Source organism: Sinocyclocheilus anshuiensis, unplaced genomic scaffold, assembly GCF_001515605.1.
Source record: "Sinocyclocheilus anshuiensis isolate Anshui unplaced genomic scaffold, SAMN03320099.WGS_v1.1 scaffold997, whole genome shotgun sequence".
Taxonomy (NCBI): domain Eukaryota; kingdom Metazoa; phylum Chordata; class Actinopteri; order Cypriniformes; family Cyprinidae; genus Sinocyclocheilus; species Sinocyclocheilus anshuiensis.
Genome location: NW_015555715.1, coordinates 2,214,716 through 2,240,431, shown reverse-complemented (window position 1 = coordinate 2,240,431; position 25,716 = coordinate 2,214,716). Strand labels below are relative to the sequence as shown.

Genomic DNA, 25,716 nt, shown 5'->3' with positions numbered 1-25,716 from the left:
CAAAGACAGCGTTACTTGAGCTTTGTGCCTGAGGAGGTACCATCTCTCAGCAATCTTCCCCCTCAGTACTCGGGCTAGATCCAGCTTGCCTGCTGAACCAAAAATACTTTAATGGGTCCAATTAAGATCCTCCTCAGCCACTATAGTTCACATTCTGTGCTGGATTGGATCTTTCTCACACGGCCCCCTGTAACCAGCATATTAGAGAAGGGCACAAGAGGGCTTTCATAATTAAAACAAGCTGCCTTAACCAACCACCCCCAAAAAAACTGCAACTTTGTCATGCAGATTGAATGTATCTCACACTAAAGGGCTGATTGCATGAATTGACTTTTCAATTCGTTCGTTAAATGAATATACAGTAACATTCAAAAGTATAGAGTCGCTGTGACTTTTTTTTTTCTTTCTTTTGAAAGAAATTAATACTTTTATTGAGCAAGGATGCAATACATTTATAAATTTTAAATTAACATTGTTGAAAAGAAAATCTATTTTCAATGAATGCTGTACTTCTGAACTTTCTATTCATGAAAGAATCCTGAAAAACATGATCACTGTTTCCATAAAAAAATTAAGCACCATATTATAGTGATCACAATATTAAAATGATCTCTGAAGGATGATGTGACACTGAAGACTGGAGTACAGTATATTTTAAATTACGGTTATTTTACATTGTAATAACATTAATATCAAAAAGTTTTTACCAACCCCAAACTTTTGAAACGTAGTGTATATTTTTATTTTAATTGTTAGATTATTGATTATGAAATCTATGTTATGGTTTTTAATATAAATTTTATGGCTTAGACATACCGTCTAATAGGGCTGGGCGGTATGACAGTATATATCGTTACCGCGGTATGGAATGTCAACCGTAACAGATTTTTTTTTTATTCTGTGTATACCGTGTATGGCTACAACAGTTCATATATTATTGTCATAACGAATAGAAATAGCCTTAAATAATATATAGTAATCGGCATCTTTTCGCCTCTTATGTGTACAGTTAATTTTTACACAAATTCCATGTGGATGCGCAAACGGTTGCCATGGTAATGAACAACCTGCTTGTTAAAGTGAATGTACATAATCCTGTTTCTGAGTAAAAATGACTAAATATTGAGAGTCTAACAGCGTGTATTATATTTTTCTAACTCCAAATTATCAGACACTGATCGGAACCAACTGATAATAAACTTCTGTGATTCGATACGTCTCTCAACTTGATGCTTAAATTAACCGACAACATTTTAATGATGCAGAAGATACGCACGCACATGCAGTGAGAGGTGAATATGAAATGTGTCAGTCTTCACTGGGCTGGAGTCAAATAATGACACTGTTATAAGGTGTGTATAATTTAAACTACTTAGTCAGCACTAACAGTAGCTGATGTTCAGTTTGCATACTGCTGCTCTCCTTCTAGTCACTATTGAACTCTTCCCACTCTTGATTAAAGCTCCAGGTGAAGGGTTGCCAGTTATCACAAAAAGAGCAAAACAGGCCCCTTAAAAATGCAGTATAATGAGCAGATACCAGGGAACAATTTTAAACTAAGTAACTAGTATTAATAATATCTTTCGAAATTAAATTAATTAATTAATTAATTATGAATAGAATATTTCAATATAAAGTATTTAGATATTATAAACTGACTGAAGTAAAACAATAACATGAGATTTAAAAATAATTCAGAAACACCTACAAGTTGCATTTAATATCAATCAGTTGGGGGCAGTTAATCTAAAAGTTGAGTGTGTTTTTACTAAATAAATAATTTACCAAATAAAAGAAAAAGAAAAATCAAACAAGGTGAAGTACTTTTCATTTCTAAAGTATTTGAGCTTATTTATTATATAAAGCCCTTTTTGTCAATTTTCAGAATAACTACATATATTAATAACTGTATCATGAAATAAAATTAGTCATACCGTGAAACAATTTTTTTTTTTTTTTAAGTTTATTTTGCTTATTTTTTTTTTTTTTTTAAGGCATAAACCTAAAAACTTATTTTTGTTAGATTTTGCTTAAAACGGTGACGCATGTTTGAGAGATATTCTCAATTTGAAAGCCCTCAACAACCTTCTCACCATGTGGGTGGCTTTATTTTTCATTTTGGATAAGAAAAGCCTCTACACGCATGTTTTTTGATTGCTCCTTTTTGCTCTGTTGCCACTTTGAAATATGATGCAATCTTTGGCCAGAGAGCTTTTCACGTTGCAGACTGTTGTGTTTTGAAATATGTTACTTGTTAGTTCTCCCACTAACAGTCTTTCATACTGTTCATCTGAGCAGATGCCAGTGATCTCGACAGTGTCAGCCATGGCAGTCTGGACAGCTCTAACGATTCGGCGGAGCGAGTTTCCATTGATACAGACTTCACTAAAATGGATTCCAGTGATGACAGATCCAGCACAGGTACCCGGTCTGCTTTCAGTCTGTCTGTGTTCTCGTTCCATCATCAGTTCTCCACTGCTCTCAGCACAACAGGACGTGCTTCTCTCTCTTTCAAACTCTAGGAGAGTCATTATTTTTGACTGTGGGAGTGAAAAGACATCTCTCCCTCATTTTTTTCTCGCTTTTACTCTTTTTTTCAAGCACACATTAGTATAACACATTTGGTGCAGTGAACAAAAGCATTACGCCCATTCACATGCCCCCTCAGATGATCCAAATGAATTTTGAATGCAAATTCCAAAACAAAAATATCAAGTTTAATGCAAAAAAATCAGGTTTAATACAGTGAATGGTTTCATTATGCAATACACTACTGTTTAAAGTTTGGGGTTTGTACTTTTTTATATATATATTTGACTCTCTTATGGTCGCCAAAGCTGCATTTATTTAATCAAAAACAGTTAAAACAGTAATTTCTATTTCAGTGTGTTTAGAAATGTATTTTGTCCTGTGATGACAGCTAAATTTTCAGCAGCCATTACTTTACATTTTCATTGTCAGATGATCTTTGAGAAATCATTATAATATGCTGTTTTGGTAATCCAGAAACATTTCCTATTGTTGTCAATGTTGAAAACAGTTGTTGTTTAAATTTTTTGTGGAAACCATGATACATTTTTTTCTGGACACTTTGCTGAATGGAAAATTCAAAAGAACAGCATTTATTTTAAAAACAAATCTTTGGTAACATTATAAATGTCTTTACTGTCCCTTTTGATCAAATTAATGCATCTTTGCTGAATAAAAGTATTAAATTATTATTTTTTTAAATCTTACTGACCCCAAACATTTAAACAGTAGTATACAACGTTTTTGCAGGATCTTTAAACTGAGATCGGTCTGGCAATCATCTCCATACCCTCGTGCCACTTATAAGAGTTATCAAAGGATACATATTTTTTGTTGTTGCATTTGTCCATAGAATGAAAGTCAATATGGTTCAAAACAGCATTAGACCCCATTAATGTTCATTACACGACCAAAAAAAATAAAAATACTGTACACCTTTGTATTCCGCAGAAGGAAAGTAATGAAATTAAAAGAAATGAGAGGGACTGCAGTAGGTGCCTGACACCCATGTCTGAGAATACGTTAAAAGACAGAGAAGAAAGCCCCTCTATATTTTCGAACAGCTTTTTGAAGCATTCTAAAGCTATAGGCGGTGATGCCCATGGAGGAGATCTGAGAGATGTACAGTTTGACAGAAGAGACTCTCAGATACTGAGCACTTGTAGCAGGAGTCTGACTGAGGAGGCGAGAAAGGAAAGAAGGAATGACTAATGGTGTTATTTTAGCTCACCTCTGGAGGCAGTACTATGATGTGAGCTTTATGCCCCATCAGCTTTCTCGGTGTGGCTCAGAAGCAGCCACCCTGTGAGTGTCTGTCAGTGTGTTTCTGCCCTATTATGGTATATGAGAGAGTAAATCAGTGCTCCTTTTTGATGTTATGTTATCATGCGTTATGATGTGCTATGCTAAAATTACTTTGTTTGAAACCGTTCTCCTAAGAGTCTCTCTATCCAGCTGCATCAAATCACCCAAAATCCCAAAAGTAATGCTGAAAGTATGCAATACAGATTTGTGAGACATGAAAAAGACCTTATTAGTGCTGCAAAACATCTCTCTAATATTATTATTTTATAAGGATATTTTTTTGTGCACACTGTTATGTTTTGCACCGTTTTTTAGGGGTGTTTCTATGTACTGTTTCATTCCAGGTGGTCAGTCTGATCAGGGCTATGATTCTCTGTCTAAAGAGGAGGTGAGGTTAGGAGGAGGTGAGGAGCAGAACTCTCCAGACATGAAGGAGAAGAAGGACAACTCTTGCCCATGTGAGTAACACAGAATGCTTTTGTCCTTAAACATAAACAGGATATGTTCACTATGGCGTACTACTATATTACTCATTCTACAGAATTTGAGTAAAATCCTAAACAAATGTTTTTATTTAATAATGGTTGTCACATGCAGAATAGTGACAGTAACATTGTAAATAAATGCTTGTTCTTTTGAACTCTCTATTCATCAGACATTCCTGAAAAAAAATATATCATGTTTCCCACAAAACTATTAAACAGCACAACTTTTTTTTCAACACTGGTAATACATAGAAATTATTCTTGAGCACCAAATCAACATATTAGAATGCTTTTTGAAGGATCATGTGAAACTGAAGATGTCACCTGAAAATTGAGCTTCAGCTTCATCACCGCAATAAATTACATTTCAAAATATATTGCAATACAAAAGTTATTTTAATCATTTTAATAACAATTGTAATAACTTTTTACAGTATTACTGTTTTTGAGCAAATAAATGCAAATTTGGTAAGCATAAGAGATTTATTTCAAAAACAAACTTTTGAACAGTATGCTATTATATTTCTAACATTTCAAGTTATATAAATTAACAATTATGAACAAACATGAATTAGCAATGGACAGTTGTATACTTATAAATCAGATTAATGAATACTTAATGAATGTTGTTCATGGTCATTTCATGATACCTATTTCATTAACTAATGTTTTGAATAAAATCATATTGTTAAGTGTTGCCCTATATAGAATTTACTGCACAGTAAGCAGTAAGCAATACACTAGTATTTGATTACAAATATGAGTTGCACTGAACACCTCTATGCTTCCGCCTAGTGGTAAAGTGTGGCACTGCCAGTTATTCAATTATTTTTTTGATATGCTTCATTTTAACAAGTGTCTCCTTGTTTTTCGTCTCATTTCAATGTTCAGTATCCCAGACTGTACTCTCAAAGAAAGAGGATTCATCTCTTGTGGTTGGGATCCATCCATCTGCAACCAATGAAGAAACCAGTAATGTCTTTTCTGAAGTCCTTCCAAAGACAAAAAGGCCAAACTCCCTGGATATTTTCGGAGACAAGCCCGTAAGGCCAAGCACAGTAAGAGAACTCAGTAATGAATCTGTTCCAACATTGATAGAAACGGAAGCAGTGTGGGGCATTGTGAGCCCACCTAAAGTTGCCGTGGAGAGGACTGCTAGCTGCACGGTTACCATGGAGAAGAGAGTTGCCATGGAGAGGGAGCATATCAGCGTGGAGAGGAGTGTGAGCTGCAGCAGTGCTCTTGGGCAAGTGGTTAAGAGGACCGGTATCGAAGCAGGTTTTGATCCTCTGTCCCTCATGGCGGCTGAGACTCAAGCCCACAGTGAGGGCGATAATGCAGACACCCCAACCGCCCATCGAGACCTGGCTGAAGAGATTCATCACTACATGAACAACCTGAGCAGCCCGTTAAGCCAGCGGTCTCTCAGTGTGGACCTGAAGGGGCGTCAGACCCCATCCCCTCACAGCTCTCCCCGCATGTCCGCAGCGCTCAGCTCCCCCAGCACCTCCCAACTCCAGCCTCAGCCACGAACAAGACTCTTCTCGTCGCCCTCCCTCCCTCAGGGCCGTGTGCGCAGGGTCAGGGAACAGCGGCCCACCTCTCTGGCCTCACCTTCCTCACCTATTCCCTCCTCTTCTTTCTCCATGGACTCCTTGCTCACCCCGACCCTGGACGTGTTCAAGAGCAGCTTTCTCTCTGCTGGGAAGGGCGTCGCTGAGAAAGCCAGCCGACTGTATTCGCGACTTTCCTCTCAGTCGTCCATTGCACAGGTATGTATGATGTTTTGGAGCTTCTTACTTTCTGATAATGAAGGCCTTGTCTTTGTCTCTTCACATCTATTTCTCATCCTCACCAGGACTTAAATTCTGACCGGGTCAGTGTGTCCTCTCTGGGGTCAGGTGACCCTGATTGCTCCTCTCTGATTGAGAGTGATTCCTGTGTAGACCCCGATGGGCTCACTTCCCCACAACGGGATACCACTCAGCCTGTCACATGTCCCAAAAGGAGCCCTTACAGGAGCAGCCACTGCCTAGAAAGCCCATCTGCACCACGTCGACTTTACCGCCAGTCCTCGCTAACTGGTGCGTTTGCAGGATTCACTGTTCACTACACTCCTGAAATAACATTTATCTAAATGCCAGACGCTCATGCTAATTTCATCCTACATTTTCATATAGATGTATCCAGACACTGTGCATTGCATTAATTAATTGGAATTTGTTTTTTAAATACAACTGATAAAATTATTCCCTATTACCTCACAGAAATTAAATGGGTGTCTTGAGACAAAGTGAAAATAAAATAAATAAAAGCATAAAATAAAATATACAATTAAACAATTTAACACATAAACACATTTTTTAAAAGTACAATAATTAAATGATTTTATTACTGTATATTACTGATTTATTTTGCTTTCTAATGACTAGTTTGAAATTATGACATTTTGTTATATGGACAGTTCAAGTTTTTAATCATAATACATTGTTTATCTATGTAAGGTTTTATGAAAAACTTGTGTTGTTGTATTTTTCTAGGGAGTTAATCTTGATGACCGTTGCATTCAAATAATAATTTACTAATTTTACTGTAATTTCAATATAAAAATGGATTATTTAATTTTGTTATTTAATTTAAACTTGTTTTTACAATTTCATGCTTGATATTTATCTCACACAATTGTCAATGTGAAATACCTGGCCTCTGTAATAAGCAAAACAAAAGAGTGACCCACACTTTTTTTTAGTTCTGGGTTTTCTAGACAGAGAATTGAGGACATGAGGTTGAAGTGAGCAAACTTAGTAAAGTGGCAAAAATTACCTACCACATCTTTAATATTGATAAATAATGTACATTTTAAATGGCTCCTGTTCGGGCAAAACTTTGTGGTTTCTCCTGAATAACATAGGCTAAAAATAAATTACCCATCAAGCTCTCCCATGAGTAATGCTCATTATTTTCTGGTCCTTTGTTAAGATTACAATGTTGTACAATTAGAGAACCAAAGAAAGAGAAGGAGCTATGTTTAAATGCATGTAAATGAGTGATAATTCTAATTGTGAAGAATTCTATTGTAAAGATTAACTTATTTGTAGCTTTTCCGGGCCATTATGCATGATGCTTTTGGTGGGTGATTAAGCTTGTTTTTGCATATGGAGTGCTGTGTGTCGTTCATGAGGCTGGTCATTGTTTCTGCTCCAGCAGCTGCAGAAGGCCAGTAGACAGGGCTGTGAGTGTGTCTGGCTCTGCAGTAATGGGGTCTGAGAAGGGCTCTTTAATCAGGCTGATGGGGGTTGTGTTGGAGTGCTCCCCAATCACTCACATCCGCATACACACTCTTCTCCCAGACTTCTGTAGAGCTTCTCTCCTCATTCAGCGCCATCAGAATTAGCATTCATAATCCCTGCAGGCAATCACCTTGAAATGCGACTTGTTTTTGGAGAAGATTGCTCTCTGATGAAAAACATCATCTTTTCAAAGCTCCTTTTGCTGCAGAGAGTGACTTTTGTTTTGTCTTTTGTCCTTCAGGTCCATCGTTGTCAGTAATGAAAGCTCTGCAGACCCCAGACGCGTGTTCTGATTCCAGCCTTTCTCAATCCATGCAGAACTACGCTGTTGAAGTGAGTTTTTCTTACTTTTTTGAATGACGCATATGTTGAAGTATTACTGTAGCAGGAGTTATTGTGGCTAACTTTGTTTGACTTTCTAGGTACGTATGTCCAGTTGTTCGCGCTGTAACACCTGTGAGAGTTTGGTGTATGATGAAGAGATCATGGCTGGTTGGACAGCTGACGATTCTAACCTCAATAGCACGTGCCCCTTTTGCGGCTCTCCGTTTCTGCCTCTGCTCAATGTGGACATCAGAAACCTGGGTGACCAGGAAAGGTAATTAAGTCTGCAACCACACAATAGACATTTCTATTGAGATATTCACCATTTCAAACAGTTTTCTTGTGTATTTTATCAGATCTCCCTCTCAAGATGCACATACTTGCCAGACAGACACCACAGATGAACTACCACAAGTTTATGACGCCACTGGCAATCTATCCAGCAATGGCAAAAAAGGCCCTGTAAGAATATGTTCCTCAATCTACAATTCATTACATTTCAGTGTTTCAGAATAATATTTTGTATGCATCAGATCTTTATTATGGTATTTATAATGATATGTAATGAAATGTACCATATTTTCTGGAATATAAATTGCAGATAATCTGAAACGTGCAGTGATTTACATTCCAAAGCAACTTATATAATGCAGTAAACGCAGTGCCGATCCTGGACTTCTGGGAGCCCTACGCAAAACTGTGTTGGCGGGCAGGGTGGAGTGGGGTATGAGTGGTTATGAACGAATGAATGAAATGCATTTGTCCGTGTTTCACTCCGTCTCGAATCACGCTCGCAGAAAGCGCTCGAGAAACAGTGTCTCTTCTGCGGCTCTATACGCTTTCAACTCGTTTTTTTACTCTCGAGCAAGACTGTACGACATTCACATTACATGATTTGACTGATTTTTATATAGAAAGGGCGACAGTGCACCAATTTAAAAGAAATGATCATTCATGTTTTCATAACCGCTGGCTAAATTCAAAAACAAACTAAAATTAAATCATCTTTGAGAGCAAGGAGGCCCCCTGGTGTTTCGGGGGCCCTACACAGCTTGCGTATTTTGCGTATAGGGAGTCAATGTCAAGCATGCAATAAATGTGCAAAGCACACACATTTGATTTAATGCCAAATGAAAGAGGTACTTGAGCCAAAGTGCATTTCCCACATGCCGGTAGTTCCAGTTTTGCTTTAAATAAATTGTTTAGGCTTGGTGTTTATAATAAATTATGTTTAAAATGAATGCCACTATCATTTATTTTAGTTTGTTTTATAGTTAGATTTTTTTTATTCCTGTACTTTTCAGAATGGCGTTAAATTTATTATATATTTATTGTAAAGTAAAGGGAACTAAAATACATGTTTTTTTTTGTTTATAATGTTTGTAAACATTTAGTTTTATTTAATGGTATTTTACATTATTTCTGAATAATATGTGACTTATACACAGATGCAACTTATGTGTGCTTTTTCTCTCAACACTGCGATTTTGACCCGGTGCAACATTATTTCCCAGAAAATTTGGTATTATGTAATATCTAATATGTCTGTGGCTTAAAAGTTTGTTCAGTTGATTATGCTGGTAGTTATTTTAGTGTTTCTGTGCTGCAGGAGCCAGTTACCATGCCCTACCTGAGTCCTCTGGTGCTTTGGAAGGAACTGGAAAGCTTGCTGGTGAACGAGGGCGACCAGGCCATCTCGTCTGCAGCCATTGTGGATCACCACCCTATTGTGTTCTGGAATCTGGTGTGGTTTTTCCGTAGGCTGGACCTGCCCAGCAGCCTGCCGGGCCTCTATTTGAGCTCCAAACACTACTGCAGAGATTCTCAGGTGGGTCTCAAGAATTCTCACATGATGTACCTCTTCCCATTTGTGTTGGAATTTAAGAATAATTGTAAATGCATAGAAGCTGTTGGTGATGCCGCTGTATTTCTCATTAACAGCTTGCATAAATATTATTGATTTTTTTTTCTGCAGCCTCTGCAAAGTTGTGCATCAGAGGACAGTAAAAATGTCTTGGTCCAGATCCTGTGGGACAATCCCAGACTGCATCAGGACCACATCAAGCCTTGCTACTTGCTCTGGAAATCATATTGTAAGAAGATGATACAAATATATATATAAACTCATTTACACACTGAAAAGTGTGCTTTATGACTGTAAATGTGCATGAAAGTGGTTCTGGGACAAATATTTGCAACATATTATCCTGTTGGTGCTACGGACATGAGTTATGCCTCAAACCATGAGGCTTAAGTGTGGCATTATTTTTCTATAGTAATCAGACTTGCAAGTTTTGCCTGGTGGATGAGAAAATGTGTGGGAAAAAATCTTTTAGCCCTACACTGGAGAAGGAATCAGAGATATATTTAGGTGCTCGAATATCAGAGAGTGGGCTCTTTTTACCTAGCTGTGTTATTTTGGTATTATTTATATTATTATTTATGTTCTACTATAGCAGATTTATATTTAAAATTCTACTATTATATGCATTTGTCATTTTTATTTATTTTTTAATATTTATCTTTATTTCAGTTATTAATTTTTGTAATTATAGTACTTCAACTTTAAACATATTTATTTCAATTAGTTGACAGGGAAACAGCTAATTGTTTTTTTAATTTAAGCTTTTTATTAGGGCTGTCAAATGATTAATCGTGATTAATCGCATCTTAAATAAAAGTTTGTGTTTACATAATATATGTATGTTTATTATGTATATATAAATAAACACACATGCATACACACACACATATTATGTAAACACAAACTTTTATTTTGGATGCGATTAATCGTTTAACAGCCCTACTTTTTATCTAATATTTATATTATATATATATTTCTAATATTATTTGAGCTTTATTTAAATTATTAAAAAAGATTGTAATAGTTTTACTTAACCACCCAGAACACCCTAACAACTGCAAATTGAAATTTTAACAAAAACTACTAAATGTACTTAAACCCCCTCAAAACACTTCAGCAGCTGTGGCAGTAGTTTTGCATCCATCCGTGTGCCAGCCATCTACTTCATACTGGGGTCGTGTTTTTTAACAGGTGCAAATCCTGCAGCATCTGAGGAGGAGGAGCAGGCTGTGAGCTTAGAGCTGCTGCAGAGTGTCGTGAAGAGCATCCAGAGGAACGATATCTACCAGCCCATGAGTCAGATACTGCAGCTACTGGGCACCAAACTGGGCTTCGTCAGACAACGGTAGGAGAACAGTGTAAAGTGTTTAAATGAAATGCAGAAACTGTTTTAATAAACATTTTGAGAAGCTAATCTTAATTACTAATTTTTCTTAATTTTGTCATATGCAGGAGCTTATATAGAGATATCCTGTTCCTGTCTTTGGTGGCTTTGGGCAAGAATAGCATAAATATCGGTGAGCTGACTGTTTTGATAATGTGTTATACTACTGTTTCAAAGTTTGGGTTCAGTATGTTTTTTTTTTTTATGTATATATACTTTTTTTAATACTCTTATTCAACAAGGACACATTGGACACATTACATTGTTACAAAAGATTTTAATTTAAAATAAATGCTGTTCTTTTTAACTTTCTATTCGCCATAGAATCCTGAAGGAAATGTAGCACTGTTTCCACAAAAATATTAAGCAGCATAACTATTTTCAACATCCATAATAATGAGAAATATTTCTTGATCAGCATATTAGAATGATTTCTGAAAGATCATGTGACACTGAAGACTGGAGTAATGGAGTAAAATTTTGAATTAACATCACAGGAATAAATTACATTTTAAATTATATTAATATATAAAACAGTTATTTTAAATTGTAAAAATATTTCACAATATTACCATTTTTATGCAGCCTTGGTGAGCATAAGAGATGTACTGAACTGTAATGTTCATGAACTGTAATGTATGTCTATGAAACCACTGAATGTGAGCACTAGCGTGCGTCATTACTAACATCTTCGTTTATTTTCACAGATGCATTCGACCGTGAATACAAAATGGCATATGACCGTTTGACGCCAAGCCAGGTTAAGATGACCCACAATTGTGACCGGCCACCCAGTGCTGGAGTCATGGAATGCAGGAGAACCTTTGGGCTGCCCAGTCTCTGATTCACCTCCTCTCATTCCTCCCTCTTTCCTCACATCCATCACACAGGAAGTCTCATCCAAAGAAGCAACACTTTCATTCATGTGATCCTGAACATTCATCGTAACCAAAGCTACCTCTGGCTCCCATGAGGTCTCTTTCAAATCAAATGCTGTCTGTTATGTGACTGTTCTTCTTCATACACTTCCTGTGAATACGCCACTTTATAAAGTCCGTGATCATGTCTTTTTCTTGCATTTCTCCCTCAATTTTGCTCTTCCATCTGCCTAATGTCTTGACCCTCAACCCCTTTCGGATACTTGGAGTCACATTTGAATCATCTAGCACCACTCAGGTTCAGTAAACTTGAGTATAGAGGTTATTGTAGATTAGGAGCAATACCATTGTGCTCAGGTCATTCCATCGCTCCATTCGTTCACGTCCAGTGAATCGTGGAGTGGATTCGGGACCAGTAGCTATAGAACAATCAAATCGATCACGTTTAGGATGCGTAGAAGCACAACGAGCAACCCTGACAAACACAGTCCGCTTTTGGCCTTCTAGGGGCACTTGTATATTTCACGTACAGAGAGACTTTGTGTACATAGTCTTATTATTTTGCATATTTGTATTATACAGTTACATTTTAAGACTGGAATTTGTTATAACTGATGTGTCTCCATTTGTAAAGACTATGCTGTTCGTAGTGTATAGGTTTCTCTTTTGAGCGTGTGCTGTTTGTCGTCCTGGTCCTGGAGACCAGTCGTATGGTGACCGTCAGTGACACTGTCGTCTTGAGGTACAGAACTGGACCAAATATAAAATCTTGACTCACAGGTGATAAATATATTTGATCAGATTTTGAACTGAGAAATTCCTTACCTTGGGGCGAAGAACAGTACGGAGACAAATTTACAACAGGGTATAAAGAGTAATATAGTGAGTATAAAATAAAATGGACTGTTAATGTGAATGTGAAGTCAGCATTTTACACCCACTTACATAATCCAGTATGTTTGCCATGAAGGTACATAATTATTTATATATATATATATATATATTTATTTTATTTTATTTTTTTTAAACATTGCTTTATATTGTGCAGTGTTGCATAAACATGGGTTTCATTTGTCGAGATGCATAAAACAAAAGTATCTGAAGCATGCAAGCACTTATTTACTCAGTTCAAACTCTTTACAAATTAAACATGCGGTAACTGGATCCGTTATATTTTAATACTGTTAATTTTTTATCATTATGTTAATGAAGATGCACTTTGAGTGTGTGTGGTTGGGAAGAGGATTACTAAAGTTTAAATGTTTAAAATGCAATGGATTATGGAAAAGATAATAATACATGTAATTATACACAATGACACATTGATGTTAATGCCCCAAGTGGAAAAAAAACAGATAATACTGCCCTAAACATTTTGGGATGAAAAAAAACTATTGACCTGATGCTGTGTAAAACTACAAAAAATGCAGTTTTCACTGCTGTTAATATTTAGCAGTTTTTCTATCACCTGCTTTTTACATCCATATGGTAGTGAAACAAACTGACCTATTTCATGGAAATGGTTTATTTAAAGCGGTTAATGTGTAAGGTGATTCATTTTGGGTTTTTTTTGTTCGTTTTTTTTAACAAATCATTTTGTTAGGGCAATGTGCTTTACATATCACTCCTTTTGTTACTTCTATTTATATTTGTATATATCATTTAGTCAGATCTGAGCCAGGTCTATAAAATTGTTTAGAACTGTAAATAAACACTTAAATCGACTCCAGTGTGTTTGTGTTGGTGTCACTCGTTTGTTTTCGATGAAACAGAGGGAGGAAAAGTCACATTTGAAACCCCATTTAATTTTGCACTGAACCAACAAATGAATATTTACAATGAGCAACTCTCAAGAGAGAAATCAACACTGTAATATTTGAAAAAAACAATCCTTGACTCTATTCAGTAGTGAATTCAAACGGCAGTGTGACATTTGTATGGAAATTCACAACTGTTTTTATCAGAATCATACTGATTACATTAGACTTTGTAAAGAAGTCTTGTTATATGCTTGAGATTCTACTTTTATGATGGAAAAAAAAAATCATATCTTACATACAGCACAAGATCTGCATTTAAAACGCTTGCTAATGACATTTTTCCAAGTTACAAAAATCCGTTGCAGAATGATTAAATTGCATCATTTACAATAAGCTCACAATTTCTCCCAATGTAGTCCCATAGCTATCTGAAAACCCACAACATCAAATAATACAATCACAATAAAAAAAACACACTTTCTTTGTTGTGAAATGCAATTTTTCATCATTGGACAAAATTAAAGCAACATTTCGACTTTTCACCAGGTTATAATTTTTGAGATTTTGTGTCTTGGTATCATCCCAATAGAACTAAATGGTTAAATTGCATCACAAATTAAGTGAGAGTTTTCCATATTTAGTACACTGTGGTCCTGTCCTAAATGGCACACTTGATGTGGCCTTTAATTATGCAATCAGAATCATATTGTGCTTGCCAAATCCACAGTGCAGTAGGGTGTCTTTTGTCATTTTATGGTTCAAAAGGGTGCTCAAGAGTGCCTCTGTGTGTGGCCTCAATGTGCCCTTTTGCAAAGCTCACACTGGTGGGCAAACACAGCAGTCTACACTCAACAATCTACTTGGCATTACATCACCAAAGTGTGGATACCAAAAATGGAGACCATTTGGGACAGGGCCTGTGACTCTTCTGTGTCATTACTGCATTCATTTTAATGTAACAAGCCAAAAAAGGAGACCAAAAAAACTAGTGTCCGTAACAGTTAACAGAGTTTGGAAATTATGTCCAGTTATTGCATCCCTTTACAAAAGAACTTGTGTAATACAGAATAAGTCAACAGTGAGTCCAGAGATGCTTCAAATATGATACATTATGTATGAAGTTACAGTTCAGAACGTTTCAAAAGACAGGACTGTATCCACGGGTTTGCTCAGATGGACACAGGACATATAATGATTCGATCCTCTAGCATGACACTGAGCACCAGGAACACAAAGTAGAGGATGAACATGATGAATCCCAACACTTTATTCATCCTCCACTTACAGGCAGCGATGGAGATAATGACGAAGAGGAGCATGAGGAAGAGCATCACAATGGCACAGAACAGCCCATTACTGCTCACGGGCACCGGTGCCAGGGAATGGCAGAATGAGTACATCAGCCAGGGCACGGGCAGCCTGTAACCATCAGAGGGGATCAAATTAAGCTGAAAACAAGTGGTTTGGTATGTAGCCTATTCATACCAACAATATGATTGTGAGTGTGATATTGCTAAATAAACAGCAGTTTAAAAACAAGTTATTATTCAGTAACTTACATTTAAGACACAATATTGCCAGCTACTTGGTCTACTTTTGCCATTTGAGTTCAGAAATCGCATACTCTCTGCGTAGGTACTTCTTTTAAATAAGTAAATACTTTGTGACTTCTAAAAAAGTATGTTCTATATATTATGAATGTGTATGTGTGTCAGATGCCATTCAAACTGTAAATCCTCTCCCGTAATCTCATGGGATAGCAAAGTGTCCACTGGATGCGCACTTCTGAATCTCACTGTAAGTAGCAAGCTAACCAGGTCCTTTTCACCTACTGTTTTGTTAAGACTGTGAATTCGGACATACTACTCTTTTCACACAAAGTTCTTCACCTGCTATATAGTAGGAAAGTATGTGATTTTGGAGGCAGCTAGTTACTTCATCAGAATCAGAGCTGTTGAACAAATCGGTTGAGCAAATGATCTAATGATTCACTCAAAAAAAAAAATCACACATTTTGTTCCCGAACAAATTAGTGTTGTTAAATGAATCGGTTCAGTGGTTATAGAGCTAAACTCTTGCTGCCAACTACTGGTGAAACTATGTAACCTGCAGAAAGATTGACTGAAAAATCCCTACCACTACACAAACTGACAATTCTGTACATGTACATGAAGCAGGCAGTTAAGATTGTGGCTGACCCCTCTCACCCTGGACACAAACTTTTCGAGTCACTTTCCTCTGGCAGGAGACTGCGGTCCATCAGGACCAGAACTTCATGCCCAGGGCCGGATTATGACGCAGTGGTGCCCTGGACATGGACCAATGTAAATCACATTCGGGGGGAGGGTTGTGGGTCCCCCTCAGTTGAAATCGCCTTCTGGGGAGTGACCCCCTCGGTTGAAATTGTGTTCATATTATTATTATTAGTAGTAGTAGTAGTAGTAGTTTTGATTAAGGTTGGAGCTGAACTTTGCAGGACAGTCGATCGCCAGGAGAGGGTTGGGCACCCCTGCTCTAGAGGGCACATAACTCTGAAGTAATGAATTTAGGTAAAGGGGTGCAGAGCCAGTGGTGGTTTTGTAGGCAAACATTAATGCCTTGAATTACTACTAGTAGTAGTATTCATTCTTGTATTTGATTGTCTTTGTTAAGCACCAATACATCAAGACAAATTCTTTGTACATGTGTACCCACAGTCCTTGGTAATAAAGACAATTCTGATTGTGATTCTGAACCGTCTGAAATGCAAACACAAACCAGTGGTGTGAACACAAACAGTGGAAAGTGCCAGTGTTCAGCCAGTGAAAGTGATTTTGTGCCTCTTTGAGATGGCACAATAATACACCGTTCACTTGCAGAACGCAAGCCTCTAGAGCAGGGGTGCCCAACCCTCTCCTGGCGATCAACTGTCCTGCAAAGTTTAGCTCCAACTCTAATCAAACACACCTGATTAGGATATTAGGTAAAGATCATGTTCCATGAAGATATTTTGTACATTTCCTACCGTAAATATATAAAAACTTAATTTTTGATTAGTAATATGCATTGCTAAGAACTTAATCTGGACAGATTTAAAGGTGATTTTCTCAGTATTTAGATTTTTTTGCACCCTCAGATTCCAGATTTTCAAATAGTTGTATCTCGGACAAATATTGTCCTATCCTAACAAACCATACATCAATGCAACGCTTATTTATTCAGCTTTCAGATCTCGATTAAAAAAACATTTACCCTTATGACTGGTTTTGTGGTCCATGGTCACATTTGACAAAAACTGTGCATATCATTTCCAGCTACCAAACACCTGATTCATTAAATATTTAAAGTTTCTGTTGTCTTACCCCATGGTGATGTCAAATATATTGCTGCCTACAGAGCTCGAGACAGCCATGTCTCCCAAGCCTTTTCGAGCCACAATCACGCTGGTGATTAGATCAGGAATGGATGTGCCTGCAGCCAGAATGGTGAGACCCATGATTTCCTCAGAGATGCCAATGGTCTCACCCACCTAGGAGAGAAATTCTTTATGAATGATTGCTTGTTTTGATATTTTATTTGCTAATGTAATGACATTTAAGTGTGGCTTAAGTGTTCAAATACTTTTAGAACCACAAATATTGGTTTCTACACTGACCTGATGTGCCCACCACACCATAAGATAGGAAAATATAGCAATCCATACTATTGAGCCAAGGAAAGTAATGACAAAGAACTTTTTGGATGCCTGTTAAGCACAATACAAAATAATATATATGTTAGTTCTATCAAAAGTGACAGAAATATACAAGAAAACATTACTAATGTGATGTTTTGTTTTGGTTCTCACAGGGTTTCTGACATCTGGAACTGTCAGCCATAGAGGAAAGACAATGGGCAACAGAAACAAATATGTGGCCTGTTTACGTCTGGTCTCTGGCCACTCTAAGGACAGAGGTTCGTCATTTTCTCCTTCCTCCCCAGCCTCATCCTCATTTTCATCATCTTCATCACTGTCTTCATCGCTGTCTTCATCACTGTCATCTTCATCATCATCTCCCGAATCATCTGAACCTCCTGGTTTCTCTGAGCCTCCTCCTGCTGCAGTGTCTCCTTCCTTAAGACAGAGCAAGAAAGAGACCGTTGAAAACATAATACCCTCACAGATTAAAAGGAGAACAACAAACATAAAGCAATAATTTACCCCAAAATAAAAGTTTTTGTATGATTTACTCACACTCAGTTCCTAAACCTACACGACTTTCGTACGGCTTGTTCTTTTCCATGCAACTATAATGAATGGGGACTGGAGCTTTCAAGCTGCAAAAGCACAATAAAAGTAGCTATATATAGCTTCATTCATTCACATATAATCTTCGTCTCCAGCGAGCTGTTAACCCGAAAACCGTTATGAGATGAACTCGAGTACAGTCCGAATTGTGATTGAATCATTCAGAATTGAATTAATTAATTAATTGTTACTTCTCAGATGAACACATCATGGAGAATAACACAATCAGTTTACAGTGCTTTTCAAGCTTGAAAGCTCCAGTTCTCCTTCATTATAACGGCACTCCAGTACATTCTTCAACACTTCTTTTGAGTTCCACAGATGTAAGGAAGTCATGACATCAGGGTGAGTAAATGATGACAGACTTTTCATTTCTGGGTAAATATGAATCACATACTATGTATTACAGATCGCCTCTGTCAGCTTTGCAACAAGGTAAAGAATTGATAAGTTCATTAAAAGCACACAAGTGTCTCAGAGCTCCTCCTTCTTCTTCCCAAATGTTTTCGAGAAGCAATAGGCCCACCTTTTGCGCCTCAGGCTTTTGACTAGCGTCTTCTTTCTTGGCTCCTGGAGCAGCATCTTTGGAATCCTTGGACTGCTCCATTTGATCGTCACCTTATTTAAACCACGATAATAAAATATCAATCAAGTTTGCAATTGCTTCTTAAATGTAGCAATACTACAAGCTCCTCTCAGATGTGGAGTGAAGATTTCTTCAATAGGAGTGAGTAATGTTGCTATATAGTTTGGCGGCAATTTCAAGCACAACAGTTGTGACGCACTGATTCCAAGCCACTCATGCTTAATTCATGAGATGAAGCTTGGTCATTATGTCAGCTAATGTGTAAAGCAGCTCTCAAGTAGAAACAAAAGGTGGAAATATGGAATGCGGGATGCTGTGTAGAGGGCAAAACGGGCCAAACTCCTGGCAGCTTGCCCTCTCTTTGTACCTTTCATCCAGCACACAGCTGGTGAGTTACCACTTGTGGAAATGCAACATTACTAACCATTTTGAATATGCAACAGAGCTCATCTGTGAGGTAGGACAATGCACCGACCTGGCTACAAAGCGATATGCAATCATAATAGAATAGACTAAGATTATAAAATCTCACCTTCACCAGATTTTTCCTTCTTTTTGTTCTCTACATTCCCACGGGCCATGTCGTTCAAAATCTGAGCCTTGTCTTTAAATTTCACTGCAAACCAGGAAAGGAAGAATATAGCTTGAATGTAGACTTTCACTGACACTGTCAGGGTCAACAATGGTACCACAAATGACAAAAGCCCTAATTTCACAGACGTAAAACAAAATGTAATTTCCTCACATCTCACAGGCTACTACAAGCCAATCACATCACAAGAATAACATCACAACGCCCCTTACCTTTACATTCCAAAGAGCTTCTAGCCTTTGCATCTCCATTAAACACTGACTCTAATGAGTAAAAGTAGATTCATATACAACAAATACCATGGTGAGTGTCACAAATGCATCTCCTGATGCCCTTCAAAACTACTCATGTCTACTGACTTGGATGCCAACAAGTGGCAATGTTAAAAAAAAAAAAAAAAATCACAAATGGATTTGTTGAAAGAAAAAAATGATATAAATAGATATAAATGCTGTCAAGAAATGTTTGGGTCATCAAGCCTAAGTTTTTGTATTATACACATTTTTTTTTTTTATAACTAACTATAATCAAAATCCAAAATGTGTTTATATGTTACAGATTTATATTATCTTTACATTATTTTATACACTTTATATATACACACTACTGGTCAAAATAAAAAAATATATATATGTTTTTTAATGTTTCTAAAATAAGTTTCTTAAGTTCGCTAAGGCACTGTAAAACAGTAATACTGTGAAATATTATTACTAATTAAAATGACTATTTTCTATTTGAATATATTTTAATATGTATTTATTCCTGTGATGGCAAAGCTGAATTTTAAGCAAATCTTCAGTGTCATATGACCCTTCAGAAATCATTCTAATAATACTAATATGCCGATTTTAAATTATAATAATATTTGAAATGCTTTTCTTTCAGAAACGTAAAAAAATTCTTAATTATTCCACACTTTTGACTGATAGTCTATGTATATACTATATGTCTAATTTTGGTGTTTAACTTCAGCAATAAGAATGATATTTTATGATTATGCAATTAAAACTGGGGGATGGGGTGTTTAATTGTAATTAAATTAATGCTAATAAATGCAACAAGATTGAAAAAATCTAATCAAATAGGCATTTCTGAAATATGACCCAGACATTTCTTTGTGAGATGCAAAAGACTGACAAGCAGGGTATACAGAGTATATTAAGGCAGTGCAGATGAGGTCCTTGTACATTTTTTAAGTACTTGTCAGTTATTTATCAACCCAAATATAGATATGTACAAATGAATCTTTTGTTTCATTGAATCTGAATCAAATTTGTCTCATTGACTATGGCTTGTAAATAAGCACGGACCCCATCACCATAACAGGATTGAGCTGCTGGAGACTGGCTCTCATCCAACCTTTATGAGCTCAATCAAAAGCAGCTTAATGATGGAGCAGCACAGTGCTGGGAGGTTTTTGTGAGGACCCTGAGAGCGCAGGTGCTGCACAGCCTCCTGAGGACAGGCTGAAGGTCAAGGGGACCAACCCCAGCCATCAAACCACTGACCCGCAGAGACCTCAGCACCAGGGCTACTGCTTTACACATATGCATTGCAGCCATTAAGGAGCCATGCAAGGAAATCATATGATATCAAATCTTCAGTGCACATAGTATTTATTTAATTATATTCCAATTTTATGATGATGTTTCTATAGTAGGGGATGACATTTCTGATGACATTTTTGTGATGCTAAAATAACTGCAAATAATACCATCTTGTTTGAGAACCCATGTGCAATGAGGAAATAATATAGTGTATGTTTAAATGGTGACATACACATTGATGTGACTTGACAAAATGTCATAGAGCCACTGCGGTGGGCCTTCTCTCACTACTATGAATCACTCTTCACTCCATAGACTGAGAAAGAGCTATTTATCTTCTTAGTATCAATCTGGACTTAGTGCTGTCATCATATGGAACACGCTTTGCTAATCCATTTGTACTGGGAGAAGGACAAAGGGACTCTCCTGCTACACTTCTGAACATCTTACAGCTCTTGCCTGAAGGAATATAGGCCTATTATATGATTGGTATTTTGATCTTTATACAATTTGTGTTTTGATATACAAAACAGTTCAGTAAGGTGTAACTATAAAATAAAATCTGAAGCAAACATTGCATCTACCTAATGCCTCTAAACCAGTAGTGTTTAAATCAACCAATTTGTATAAACAACAGTCATTAAACATCAAAAAATTGCAGAATTTGAGTCTTCAGATAATAAGAAGCACTACATTTTTAGCATATACCTGCTTATTTAATCTTAATATTTACTCAAACATTCATTTGTAAACCTTGTGATACAGCTTTCACAAACATATCTGAAAGGTACAATAATCTTCTCGCCATCTTGTCATCCCAAAACTGTATGACTTTCTTTCTTTCTTCTTTTGGAGATAAAAATATTTTGAGAAATGTCTCAGTGTTTTTCTTCTTCTTTTGTGTTCCACAGAAGAAATAAAGTCATACAGGTTTAGAATGGCATGAGGATGAGTAAATGATGACAGAATTGTAATTTTTGGGTGGACTATCCCTTTAAACCACCAGAATTGAAATTTTTAACGCTTCGTGCAATGTTTGCTTAATGAGTTATCATTATGAGGGTATAGACACTGAAGGGCTCTTACCCTCTCCAAGAGGATCCAGTGTGTGAATCATCAGCTGGAAGATGGTGTTCCTCATGGTGCTGTTGTGCAGAGAGGCAGAACTGCCCCCGCGCTGCAGTGTGGGCTTCAGCTACACAAGAGATGAGAAATATTCTGACAAATGCTCACGCTAAATGATCATATTGAAAGAATTCATATCTGAACTAGGGATGCAACAATACAGTTAGCCCACGGTTCAATACCTCATTTTTTTAACCACGGTTTTCGTTTCATTTTGATGGCTTGGTACAACAGAGTGTTTTTTTGTGATTTTTAATAAATTAACCAAAAAAAACACATCTGTACACCGGAGAAGAACATGGATTATTATACATCTACTTCAAATTTCTTTTGAGAAAAGTATTAATTTTCCTATTTTTACCCAAAATAGGATGGATTTCCTATTATGGAGTGCTACATAATGTATGTTTCATTCATACTGGAAGGCACGCGCAGAAACTCCACATATGCATCACAGAATAAATAGAACTGAACACGTTCCAGGAAATCCCTAATATAGACAAAGGCATCCAGCTATCGGTGTAACTGAATAAAAAGAAGATTGAAACGCTTTAACTGATTAAACATGAAGACAGTAAACACTAGACTGCGACAATGTATAGTTTGTCTGGGTTCTTCAAGCCATCTCGGGTATTTTCATAATAATTAAGTATACTTATAATCAGTATACTTAACGATATAGCCTTTATTACAGCATATAATATATTTTCTGCCTCATTCTATGATAAGAAGCCACATCAGATCACAAAAGGAAGGTATTTCAAACATTCGACTGATGTTATGGAGTAAAAACATGTTACAATGTTCTCTTTTGTTAGCTAACAGGTTTAGAAATGCTTCTCATTGCAAGTCATTACAAGGGAAGATGACAAATTTTTCAAATGCACATTATAAGCGGGGAGGTGTTTCCTCATCTCAGCGCATGAACTCACAGACACACACACAGAGCTAATTCAGAGAGAAATAAACACACGGGAATTATTTAAACACAAAACTGAAAAACAAACGCAATTCACAAGCACGTATTGAACCGTGAATGTCGTACCGAACGGTTTAATATTATATTGAGAATTGTGGCATCCCTGAACCTCTGTTTAATATATGGACTTAATGGAGAATTAAGGTCATTTATATATGTTGTTTATTTTATGTTACTTAAATTAATAATACCATATTCATATGACAGGACATGTGAAATGTATCAAATCTTATCAAGAGTATTTTGTTCATATTGTGTTTTCATGACTTTTTAAAGGTAATGTGTGTCATTTTTGGATGTTAAAATACTTTCTCATATCTTTGTTTGACAAAGACAACTATAAAAAAGCCATTCGTAGGCTGACTTCCCAGAGGTTAACGTTGAAATATGTTGCCTATTGCTCTGTCCAGGACAACACAGCAGCATTGGCTCAACCAGCTGTGTGATCTCTTTAGAAACAGTCATTATTTTGTGACTATAGTTATGCATAAATTACACCCTTTACCTTTAAGAGTTATCAGAGATCACATTTTTTTAATTACTATTATTTGTTTATAATATTTACATATATTTTCACATTTTTTGATTACCTTTAATCGATTCTTGTCTTCTGGTTCAGGCGGCCTGTTCTCTTCACTCGAGGTCCCATTGTCCTTTGTGCAACAAAAGTTTGAAACATTACAGAGTATGTTAGGCACTGATTTGACCTTTGACCTTCACCTCTCATTCTACTGTTAGAGAATAAAGGTGACTAGACTGTTGCAAACTTGAGAAAGGATTCATACACATACCCTCATCGACTGAAAGGAGACCTTTATGTAACTATGTATTTACTTGAAATTACAATATCATTTAAATTATTTATTCTAAATGGAAGAAAAACTGTAACATAAGAGGATGTAGCATAACATACCAGTATTATTTCTATACTATTATAGTAATTATTAATATTTTCAATCAACCTTTATTTTTATATTTTAAATTCTCATTTTAATTTTAATTTAGTTATTTTGTTATGTCTTTGTCATTTTTTTTTATTTCTGATTAGCTTTATTATTGTTTCTGTTTTAGTTTTAGTTATTTTAGTAACTTATTTTATTTCAATTAGTTGCCAAGTTAACATTTCTAATTTCTCTTTGTTTGTTTTTTTTAAGTTTAGGTTTTCCATATAATTTTTATAATATATATTTATATGCTATTTGAGCTTTATTTCAATTAACGAAAATTATTTTGATAGTTTTAGTTAACATTTACAACACTGTAACACACATAAGCACTCAAATATGTCAAATTCTGTATTTTTTTTATTACTGTTTTAATTTGTTACCAGTGATAAGTTCAATCAGTGGGTTTAGTTTGACAGCAATCTAGGTCTTCTGGGTCTAGTAAGCCTTCTTACACTACATAAGCTTCAATCACACTTATCAGATTTAAACACTCTATATGTTACACAGTTTGTACATCACAGCAGACCCTCAAAGGATTAAGTGAATGTCTTTGGATCAGAGAGCCAGAGTGTCATCGTTTTATCAGTCCAGAGGTTCTCTACCAGATATTAGATTAAATTATTATTTTGATCATATAAATGATTAACGATACCCTATCCATTTCTTAATATTCCTTTTTTTTCCAGTATAAGACACACTGACTATAATCTATACACTGGTTGTCACTGCAGTTTAAAGTCTCCCTCTCAGGTAGTGTTAACACAGAGATGTTATGACAGATTATCAAGTGTTGATCTCTCTAAACCTCCCTCTCACCACAGCATCTAAGCTGAGGGATGTTCAGGATGAAGAAAGGAACTTGTGAAAATGACCACACAGTTTTATTATGTGACGGGATAGTGTCACTAATTCAGATGGGGCTGTCACAGTGAGCCAAATGCACCTGCTCCAAATACCTCACCTGCTACAAGACAACTCATTAACAATGTCTGGCCCCAGCAGACACAAGAGATTTTTTTCATTTCTGTTTATCAAAGGAAAACGCAACCCATGCGTATCTACTCAATGAATAAACATAAGTGACTCACATTCACATTCACTTGAGTGGGATGCTATTATATCTCTGTTATCGCGGATATGAACAGATATTATAGCAGAATAAATGTTCCTCATCACTAGAAGGCTTAGCACTGCAGAAACCATCAACACTATCAAAACCAAAATAAATGTTTCTGTGATAAATATGATAAAAATGCTATGCAAATTGCTAATTGCTAACATGCAATCCATGTTCTTGAAATCATACAGCATGGCACTAATAATGCACAAGGTTTTGGGTTTGAATCCCAGCACTGGTAAAATGTGTTTATTAAATACACAATTATTCGCTTTGAATAAAAGTATCTGTTTAGTGAATAAATGTAAATAATATGATGGTATTTTTTGTACAATTTATAAATACAGTGAATACACCTATTTATAAATACACTTGAATATATTTTTGATTTCTGTGCAAAGATTAATTTTGATTTGGTGCATGAAGTCAATTTCAGGGTTATACAACTGTATACAAAAATGCAGAAAAAGCCTCTTAAAGGGGTCACATGACGTTGCTAAAAAGAACATTATTTTGTGTATTTGGTGTAATGCAATGTGTTTATGCGGATTAAGGTTAAAAAAACACATTATTTTCCATATAATGTACATTATTGTTGCTCCTCTATGCCCCGCCTTTCTGAAACGCGTCAATTTTTACAAAGCTCATCGGTCTGAAAAGCGAGGTGTGCTCTGATTGGCCAGCTATCCAGTGCGTTGTGATTGGCCGAATACTTCAAGCGTGTGACGGAAATGTTA

General features: G+C 36.3%; 2 protein-coding genes across 4 annotated transcripts in view; one reads left to right on the top strand and one right to left on the bottom strand.

Annotated features, from left to right (window-relative positions):
- Window positions 1-13,661, top strand: part of LOC107672237 (C-myc promoter-binding protein-like) — a 33,658-nt gene extending 19,997 nt beyond the window's left edge. The window contains 12 exon segments of the mRNA XM_016465334.1: window positions 2,299-2,421; window positions 4,179-4,292; window positions 5,211-6,091; window positions 6,178-6,403; window positions 7,851-7,942; window positions 8,032-8,207; window positions 8,290-8,395; window positions 9,543-9,761; window positions 9,909-10,026; window positions 10,989-11,142; window positions 11,250-11,314; window positions 11,889-13,661. Of these exon segments, the coding sequence (XP_016320820.1) occupies window positions 2,299-2,421; window positions 4,179-4,292; window positions 5,211-6,091; window positions 6,178-6,403; window positions 7,851-7,942; window positions 8,032-8,207; window positions 8,290-8,395; window positions 9,543-9,761; window positions 9,909-10,026; window positions 10,989-11,142; window positions 11,250-11,314; window positions 11,889-12,025 (2,411 nt within the window). The 3' untranslated portion in view covers window positions 12,026-13,661.
- An 83-nt stretch (window positions 13,662-13,744) lies between these two features.
- The window catches only part of LOC107672236 (sodium/potassium/calcium exchanger 1-like), a 15,133-nt gene continuing 3,161 nt past the window's right edge, over window positions 13,745-25,716 (bottom strand). Inside the window, exons 3-11 of one of the 3 annotated variants that reach the window (XM_016465333.1) lie at window positions 23,506-23,568; window positions 21,898-22,006; window positions 19,477-19,527; window positions 19,205-19,288; window positions 18,613-18,704; window positions 17,646-17,912; window positions 17,454-17,543; window positions 17,161-17,327; window positions 13,745-15,238 (exon numbers count right to left, since the gene is read on the bottom strand). In XM_016465333.1, coding sequence (XP_016320819.1) covers window positions 14,989-15,238; window positions 17,161-17,327; window positions 17,454-17,543; window positions 17,646-17,912; window positions 18,613-18,704; window positions 19,205-19,288; window positions 19,477-19,527; window positions 21,898-22,006; window positions 23,506-23,568 — 1,173 coding nt within the window. In that variant the 3' untranslated portion in view covers window positions 13,745-14,988. The remainder of the gene's footprint in view (window positions 15,239-17,160; window positions 17,328-17,453; window positions 17,544-17,645; window positions 17,913-18,612; window positions 18,705-19,204; window positions 19,289-19,476; window positions 19,528-21,897; window positions 22,007-23,505; window positions 23,569-25,716) is intronic. The other 2 variants (XM_016465330.1, XM_016465331.1) reach the window with 2 other exon arrangements.